The sequence below is a fragment of the Engystomops pustulosus genome, chromosome 1 (genome assembly GCF_040894005.1).
Source record: "Engystomops pustulosus chromosome 1, aEngPut4.maternal, whole genome shotgun sequence".
Lineage (NCBI taxonomy): Eukaryota > Metazoa > Chordata > Amphibia > Anura > Leptodactylidae > Engystomops > Engystomops pustulosus.
The window spans coordinates 264323034-264332563 of NC_092411.1; the positions used below are offsets into that span (position 1 = coordinate 264323034).

Consider the following 9530-nt stretch of genomic DNA (forward strand, 5'->3'; position numbering starts at 1 on the left):
AGATGATAAAATATAAACAAGTCTATACACATCAGTGATGCAGATACACTAGAGAACCAGCTCTCCTGCATAGTATAGATGCCTGCATTACATACAGACTCCGGAAGAGGGCTTATGCTGGTACACAGACATGAAAGACTTCCTGCCAATAAGTGCAAAGCAGGTAATTTGGCAGCAAACAATGGAACAACAAAAGGAAATCCAGTATTACGGTTGTCAGGTCGCACATCTTATACTGGCCTATATCCAGGAGGTGTGTCTCGTACGAGTCTATTGAAACAAATATTGGAAGATTGTGTCATAATCCGAGTTTAGGTGTGTCCTCTACACTTTATAAATACCTCTCATTTACAACTAGCAACACATGTGACACCACGCTGCAACAGAAGACACCCGAGGAGGAAACCTTCTAACCACAAGGTATGTAGAAGGAGATTTCTCTGTAGGTATTTCCTCCTAGCGTGGTATTGTTCCCTAGCCATCAATGAACGGGATATGAAAAGTTTATCTATGGGACAATACAATATCATAAAATATAAAGTAATGAAAAATATCGTTTCTATATAATTACTAACTTATGAAACTTTCACTTGATGTGATCCTTCCACTAAGGGCTTAGTATACTGTATTATACAGAGATGCCATATTGATTTCGACAGCTCATAAATATTAAGGATTCTGGGAAAATTAATATTCGTTGATTTTTTTAAGAGGCGGTGCATTGCAAAGAGGACTCCCTCTTTGGTGGCCTTTGGTGTCCATAGTCTATGCACTGGACATAAAGCACTTTTGCCTGTGAAGTGTTCACATCTCGGCATTTAAGGATTTTTGTGGGACGTTCAAAAATTAACACGTGAATGGGAGGGGTCGTACATGCACGAGTCTCTTTATTCACTTGTATGGGAGTTCTGAATGTAGCCGAGGCTGGAACCCGCATACATAAGGGAATATCTGTAACCCTATGTCTGTGGTGGCAAACCTATGGCAAGGGTCGCAAAGGTGTGACCCACTGTGGGCACTCGTGCTGTCAATCCAACACAGAGTACACCAGACAAGGCTCAAGGCATCCTCCTTCGATCACTGTAGTAGACTGATGATCAATATCTCCCCTGCTTCTTTGAACTGTATTGGTGTCCTCAGGACGCCAAAGCGATTCAAAGGTGTGGCAGAAGAGGGAGCAATAAGTTACTGCTCAAATTGCTATGTTTCAGTTGTAGTTTGGGTGCTAAGTCTCGGAAAGGTTCAACACCTCTGTCCTTTGTATTTTAAAATTAAAGCAGGGATTATCACACCCTTAATGGCCGGGGCATGACTATGTGTAAAGTGACTCATGTAATACAACTATTTACTTTCCCTCGCTTGAGTCACTCTTAGATGTAACCTGCAAGTAGCATGTAACTCGCACCACACTACGCAGCGTCTGCTCCCTCGGTCCTGTAGATGCATCACATCCACTGTAGAGCGTGATGCAATACATTTCTATTCTGGCACATCCTCATATCAGGTTACAGGTCAAAGTTAAATGGAACCAGTCAGCACAGGCCCCACATGTGACAGTACAACAAACAGGCTCCTTTATCCCAATGATCTATGTTTTACTTTTGTGGCACTTTAATATTCGTCGTAATTACTTGTAAGAGGGGGGGTTGGCATAACGCCAATCTACTGAGAGGTCCCCTCCAATATATTCATATAAAGTGGTATTCTCGTCTGGGCATTCAAATTGAATTTAAGTAATCTGCCATATATACACATTTTTCCAATTAAATGTCATTAAAAAAATGTTCCTGTGTGAAGATAATTTCCCATAAATTTACTCATATGGTCCCTTAAAAACAAGACTGTGTCCTTGGATACGACCACCTCTGCTGGAGGGATTGCACAAAGAAACAGAAGGTTTCTGTATATGGAATGTCTGGAAGTTACTGAATATCCCACAGCTGCCCTTTGGTAATGATTGCTGAGGCCAGGCCGGACTGAATAGTGCATGTCTGCTAGAGTGCGGGGTGGTCGTATCCAAGGAAGCTATCTTGTTTCTGAGGGACAACGTAGCTACATTTTTGACAAATTATCTTCACACAGTAATATTTGTTTTAATAACATCCGATTGAAGAAATGTTTGCATATTGCAAATGAATGATATTAAATGTAAATGCCCAGATGGGAATACCTCTTTAAGTTTCATAAGTGTAACACAATGCAATGTAGCGGCTTCAGGGCAAAACATTGCACAATTCTATAATAGGAAAGAAACAGCAATTATAATATGGATGCTTGTAATTTGTCCAGAACGGATTTCTGCAATTTAAGGGCACTATTAAAAGAGGTGGAAAATTCGGTGTAATTTACACAAAAAAAGCCATGTCCCTCAAAAAGGGATGTGGCTTTGTTGCAAAAGGGGTGTGGTTTATGGAAACAGATGACACACACATGCATCCAAATTTCTGCCATAAATTAAGTAAATAGTTGAAGAAAAGTTGGAATCGTAAGTCTTAAAGTGCGCCAAACTTATTGGAGTAGGTGATTCTTAATTTGTAGTAGTCGAGCTTTAGCAATCTCATACAGACAGCTATTCAGTAATGTCTTTCATGTTCCCTGTAGCAAAAGATTGAGCAGTTGAATTACCTTCCGCATAGAATTTAAGGAGAGTTTTAAAGACCCCTACATATTGATAAGTCATCCAAATCCACCAAAATCAGCAGATTTTTTTAAAAATTTATTTTGTGTATGAGGGCCTTAAAGCAGCTCGGAACTTGTAAGACACTTCACCTGGGTAATTACAAGACCCATATAGGGGTCACCTACATGTTGTACTTACCCTAGTAAAGTATCTCTGTAGTCCACAGAGTTGTGCATCACATGACCCACCAGCAGCAGGACTTCCTGTGAAAGCCCGTGTCCTGCTGGCTTCCAGCTGATGAAGGAGGCAATGCAGTTATTTGTGGAAACTCCTCTGTGATAATTACTCCCATGCCACTCCAACTAGTAATATGGGAGTGGTTATCATGAAGGGGGGTTGCATACGGTAATGACTGCATAGTCCCCTACATCTTCAGGAAGCCAGCAGGACATCACAGGAAGTCCTGAATCCTGCTGCTAGCAAGGGACGTGACCCACTGGTCCTGTGGACTACAAAGAAGATTTACTAGGGCATGTACATTATTGGTGACCCTATAAGAGCCCTGTACTTGCCCTGCTAAAGCTTTCTATAAGTGGCCAACCCCTTTACATTTACATTATACAATATTACAAAATCTGCCACATGGTTTCTGATTTCTAACTCTAGAGAGTTCTAGGCTCTGATGTTATGTATTTTAAGTCACCCGCTTTACCATTGTGATCTTTAAGATAGCCAGAAGTTGAAGTATACTAATTATCTTTCTATTCTTAAGCATTGATATCCAACTTCCTATACATCTACCCATGTTAATAATGTGATCCTTTGTTTCTTATGGACAGCACATCATGAAGCTGGAAACGTTTGCCTTGCTTACTGTAGCGACCCTCCTGATATCACATACTTTCCTAGTGGAAGGAAATAAGCAAAGAGAAGGAAAAAAAGACAAACAAAGGGGAGCAGGTAAAGAAGAGAAGCCAAAATCCCCTTCTCGTAATGGAGAGAAAGAGAGAGGATCAAGAGGAGGGAAAGGCTCACTTCAAGGCAAATTTGTCAGTAAAGACAAAGCCGAATGCATCTGGTCTGTATCTGAGACGGAGACTGTGGTTTTGAATGTTGAGTGTACTAAAGGGGAAATAAAACTTACATGTGTCTTTGGAGGTAACCCGGCTACATGTCCAAACTATGCAGCAAATCCAAAATCATACTGGAAGCAAATCACCCGGGCTCTGAGAAAGCAGAAGAACCTCTGTCAGGACCAAAAAGCGGTCCTCAAGTCTAAGGAATGTAGAAAGGGACCAGCAGAGGCCCACCTACGTTACATCCTCACCAGTGTTCAGGTACCCAACCATGAACACAAAGTCCAAGAAGAACCTAAACCAACAACCAAAGTCAACATCGCTGAACCAACTACAGATTGTGTAGAGGACCCAGATGTTCTTGAGAAGAGAAGATTAGCCAAAGATTACTGTGGAGACTCCTGGGGATCACTCTGCTTAATCTTCTTCTCAATGGTGCAAGGCTCATCCTGCTAAATCCAAAATTAATTGCTTCTGTTACTATTAAAAAATAGTTTTTACTATTTTTATTGGTATGTAAAATTTTTCTATATTTAAAATGTCAACTGAAATGCTCCGTCCACAAGAAATGTCTTCCCAACAATTATCTGGATATGGATTGTACAAGGTGAATCATCTTTCAAAATTGAGGACTGTTAGATGATTTTCCACCACACCACTATGCATGTTATAATATTTTATATGATTTTTATGTATATAAAATAAAGAATTTTTTTAATAATGGTTTATTAATTTACCTTTAACCATCAAAGTCTAAAGGAGAGTAAACCTAAATTTTAAACACAATTGACCGAGAACCTGGAGATAGACGTTTGAGCTGCTAAGGGACTTGTATATGGGGACACGGCTTAGGATAGCAAAATTCAGCTACATATTGGAGGTGGGAACTGGAGCTAAGCTTCGTCTTTCTAAAAAGCAATTTGAACAGAGCACTGGGGACTTGTCTTTTCTATAACAGTACTATAAAGGCAGTCGATGCTGCTGTTACGAGTCCGCTGGACAGATGGTGCATCAGTCCGAACCCCTTTCCCTTTGGATAGTAAGAATAACTAAAGGACTTTCTACAAAAACATCAATAAATAAAGGGTTGGAAATCTAGGTGTTGTCTCTTTAAAAAATATACCGGTATGTGAATTGTGGTAGCGAAATTTGTAAGATCCGTAATTTATTAGTGGATTTGATAAATGTTATTACATGGCTTATGGTATTTTATACTGCAGAACCTCATCCTGAAGCCATTGCTGTGTAGTGACCATGATTAGTTTACAGTTTATCTAATCCCATTTCATAACGAAGTATATTTTTACCATATCGCTATTGCCCTGTAGTTTTTAGGCAGGGGTTCATCTAATGTGTCCTTTCTTAAAAGGGGTTGGCCCATGAAAAAAAATTCTAAAATTTCAATCCCCTACTGATGTTTACATAATAAAGATAATTTTTAACACTTTGCTTTACAATTTTACTTAGTTTTATTGTTGTTTAGCTCCTTTCACTCACGTCAAAATCCCAGTGTGTTGCCACGGACTCTCTAAGCAGACACTTCATGATTCCTTTGTGCTGTGAGATACAGTGAGCTGACAATGTGGTTAGATTATCAGGGTACAGGTTTATATACACTTTCATTTAACCTCTCAACATTCAATAGTATCTGACACATAGAAAGAGAGATGAGACAGATAGAGATGAGATAATGAAATCCATGAGCTGTATATGACATTCTCAGCACTGCTACATCTCAGCCACACACACACTGTCAGGACTGCTGTGCTTTCCTCCCTCTCCCCTGGATAAAGAACTTATCTGCCTGTAGTTTTCGGCAGGAAGGTCTCTGTGTGTGCTGATTCTGGAATGTAAGGGTGGGGGCTGGAGGCAGAAAGGAGCTCACTGCAGTGTCAGACAGAAGAGCAGTATGGCTTCTCCGACCCCATGTCAGAAGATTCACGATCGGAACTAGGGGCAATCGAAATTGTGTACATCAGGACTGATAGAGACAGGTTGAAATTATATCTGTGAAATGCTTTATTTTTATTGAAAACAGTGGATTAGAAAAATTGTTATTTTGTTATCTTAAGTATATTTAAGAATCTTTTCTTTGTGGGAATACCGCTTTAACCTTCCTCTTGTCTCTAGATATTTGAGGCTAAAGTAAAGTTTTTCAAGAGAATAAATGTCCAGAGGCTGGTGCTTTATGAAACTTAGGAGCCAAGGGTGGACAAATTAGGTCTGTTGTTACAATGTTTTAAATGTGAGATATAAGATGTAAGATTTGTGTCTTTTTGAATGGAGAATTCACTTTGTTTGTAAATAAATCAGAAAATAATTTCTTGCACTTAGTTGTTTTTTTTTACTGTAGTTTTTGTCTTGTTGTCAATGTAGAGTACACATATTACATATACACACAGCTCAAAACATGTATACTGTAAGATTAAGGTCCCTTTCACATGATGCATGTTACACCCTGGCCGGGAGAAGGGGAGGAGTGCAGCCCGGCTGTTCGTACAGATGAGGAGAATGCATGCTTTTCTTTTTTCCGTCAACGGTATAGTGAGACGTGTGTGCTCACAGTCCAACAGGGGTGGGGGCCCTAGGCATCTGTGGGTACCGATATTTCTCTCTTTTCACACATGTGTGCTCACCGTACCGCGGCCAGCGCCATAGGCATCTATGGGGCCGATATCGGTTTCTTGAACGTTCGTGTGAAAGGGCCTTCGGAGGAGTGGATGCATAAAAGGATTTGAAAACATATCACGTCACATTATCATTAATAGGAAGGAATTATTATGGTAAAGGAATGCAATGGCACACAAACAGAAACAGGGCCCATTTCAGGATTAAAATATTGATGGCCTATCCCACACATCAAACAGGCTCATGGCCACCTCGTTCGATGTGGTCATAAAATCTGCAGTGTATAAAGGCCCGGTTGAGCTGATAGATACAACTACTCAACAGCCATTGCCAAATCTTCAGTGGAGCTTCAGGTGCTTCGATGACCCTAGCAAATAAAGCTGAGGTACTGTCCTTACATGTTATATAGCCCCCACCTTATGCTCCAAATGTTGCCGAAAATTTTGGGAGGGTTAGATACAATACATTGGAGTAGAGGAGAATTTAGAAATAGTTGCGAGGACAATGTTATATTTGTATCGTTTTTAAACTCAGCCGTTTAAAGAGGATCTGTCACCCTGAAATACGGCACTAGGCGCTGCTTACTGAAGTAAGCAGCTCCTAGTGCTAAAGCAAACGCAACAAAGTTATACTGTTAGCGTTATCGGAAACCTAAAAATAGGTGTACAGTACAAACGCCGGACCGCTGTCAAAGCGGTCCGGCGTATTCATAAGGGGGCAGGGTTTGGGGGTGGTGACTGCCACATGATGCGTGGCAATCAGCACTGCCCTATCATGAATACGCCGGACTTTGAGAGCAGTCTGGCGTTTGTACTGCACATTGCAGAGGTGTTAGTTAGCCTTATCGGAGGTTTCCGATAACGCTAACAGTGTAACACTGCTGGGAAAGTTGTAGCACTAGGAGTTGTTTACGTTAGTAAGCAGCTCCTAGTGCCGTATTTCAGGCTGATAGGTCCTCTTTAAATGCAACAATTTGGCTCATGTGGCGCTGTAATTGAGCTTGCTACCCCTGCTCTATACATAGCATAGGTCACTGATATTAGATTAGTTGGGGTCCAACAACTGGCATCCAAACCAATCAGTTGTTAGAACGGACAGAAGAACTCCAGTGTGAGCCACTTTTACAACCCAGGCCTGTCATGGTCATCAGTGACATTGCCTGCTACCAGCTCAGTTCAATACAGGTGAATGGCGGTATACAGCAATACTTTGCAATAAGTTGTACAGTCCCTGTGATTCTCTATGGTGATACTCTTTATGTTTGACACTTCTTGGAAGGATACCACATTAAGATTGCATCACATATTGGCTCTATGGAACATCTGCTGGGAGGATTCTGGATGTTCCCTCAGAGTAGAGGGTCAAGATATATTCCAGTGTATGCACATACAGTGGAATAAGTTGTCCAGCCCCCCTCTCCCTGAAAGCGGGAAAAGGAGCAAACATCAGCAGCAGACAGTTACATCACTGGGGATCTTTCCGAGCATATCCTCAGCAGAGGCTGGGGAGGGATGCAACACATTGCATCCATGCCACAATGCCACCAATGTCGTCTGCTGAGCATTTACATTGCCCAGCAGAGTACAGAGCTTGCTGCATCTTTACACCTTGCGTCTTACAGAGTATACAATATTTAACAAGAAGACGGAGGCTGTATACCCTCAGCAAATACATCAGGGGCTTTCCTGTCGTTTATGCTTGCCACATAAAAATAAAGCCTTATTAGGCATATAGAGCAGCTTTGGGGAAACACTGTAATGACCGGCATCTAGCATAAAAGAAAGGAAAACCGTTAAAGGGGTTTCCCCATAAACATAAGTTCGGCCCTATCCACAGGATCGGTGGGGGTCTCAGTGATGAGACCCCCTCAGATGACAAAAACGAGGGGTCCGATGGGGTCCCACATACCTCCGTCGGACCCCTCATTGCTCGGTCAGAGTATGGAGCAGACAGCCGCGCACGATCATTATACCATTATATTTTGTGTTGAACCAACCCCCCTCCAACACACACACAAAACTGGTATTGTCACGTTCGTAACGACCTTGGCCAAGCAGATATTACAATATTATACCGGTACTGTAAAGGGGATAAAAAGTAAAAAACAAATAAAAAATTTTACATTTTAGTGCTTCCTGCCCCCAAAGATATGCAATAGAAAGTGATTAAAAAGATAGATGTGCAGTATAATAGAACCAATCTGACTATTGCCTTTTTCCGCAACAAACATGCCCTAATAATCCTCTCTCTTGATTTAGTAATAAAAACCTTATAGCTCTCAGAATATGGAGACATGTATGGCAGATTCCTCTCCTGTCTGATGTTACACTGAGCTTCTCTCTGCATCAGCTACTGCCCTTGCATTCCAAGATGAGCTCACGCACACACAGATTTCCTGCCAGCAAGCAGTGTAAGGAGAGTAAACTACAAGCTTAAGACAGAGAAGGTCTTTATCCAGGGGAGGGGAGTACACCAGAGTTGACAGTGTATGTTAAAGTTCAGATGTAGCAGAGCTGTGAATGTCATTGTATGTTATATGCAGCTAATGGATCTCATCATCTCAAATCTCTGTTCTGTCTCATCTCTCTTTTTCTGAGTCAGATACTAGTGAATGTTCAGAAGCTAAATGAAAGTGCATATAAACCTGGACCCTGATAATTTAAGCACATTGCCAGCACACATAATGTGTCTGTTTAGAGCGTCCCTGCTCACACTGAGTGATAGGAGCTAAAACAACAATAAAACTGAGTAAAATTGTAAAGTAAGGGCTTAAAAATGATCTTTTTGTGTATATTTCACTAGGGGAATTAAAATTTGAGAATTTTCTTTCATGGGCAACCCCCTTTAAGGTGTTAAAGGAATCTGTCCGCCCTTTTGACCAAAAATGGTACAAAAAATTACACAAAAGTGAATGAATGAAATGCTAAAAAGTCTGTGAACACTGAGCTTTTCTAAGTACTGATTTTGTAAGATATCCTCCTCTCAACACTAGATTGACATGATCAATGCCACTTTCTGCTTGAATCCTTTTAAAGAACATCCATAATGCATTTTGAAATGGTTTAATATTATATTATTTTTTAATTGTAAAAAATATTTTTTTTTAACTTTTCTAGCCCATTCAATGTCTCATCCTAGTTCTCAGGATAGTCAGGGAAGTAAGCTGCTAAATTCTCTCTAGTTCTCAAATTAGGATACACGTGGTA

The 9530-nt window shown here is 40.8% G+C and overlaps 1 protein-coding gene across 2 annotated transcripts; it reads left to right on the forward strand.

The window, feature by feature from the left end:
• Positions 1-266: 266 nt before the first annotated feature.
• On the forward strand, positions 267-4417 carry FGFBP1 (fibroblast growth factor binding protein 1). 2 transcript variants are annotated; one of them, XM_072126053.1, is made up of 2 exons: positions 267-420; positions 3460-4417. In XM_072126053.1, the coding sequence occupies exon 2, from the start codon at positions 3466-3468 to the stop codon at positions 4150-4152; it is 687 nt and encodes a 228-aa protein (XP_071982154.1). In that variant the 5' UTR covers positions 267-420; positions 3460-3465; the 3' UTR covers positions 4153-4417. The 2 variants fall into 2 exon arrangements, with proteins under 2 accessions (XP_071982154.1, XP_071982155.1); XM_072126054.1 differs by having other exon boundaries at positions 338-442.
• The last annotated feature ends 5113 nt before the right edge of the window (positions 4418-9530 follow it).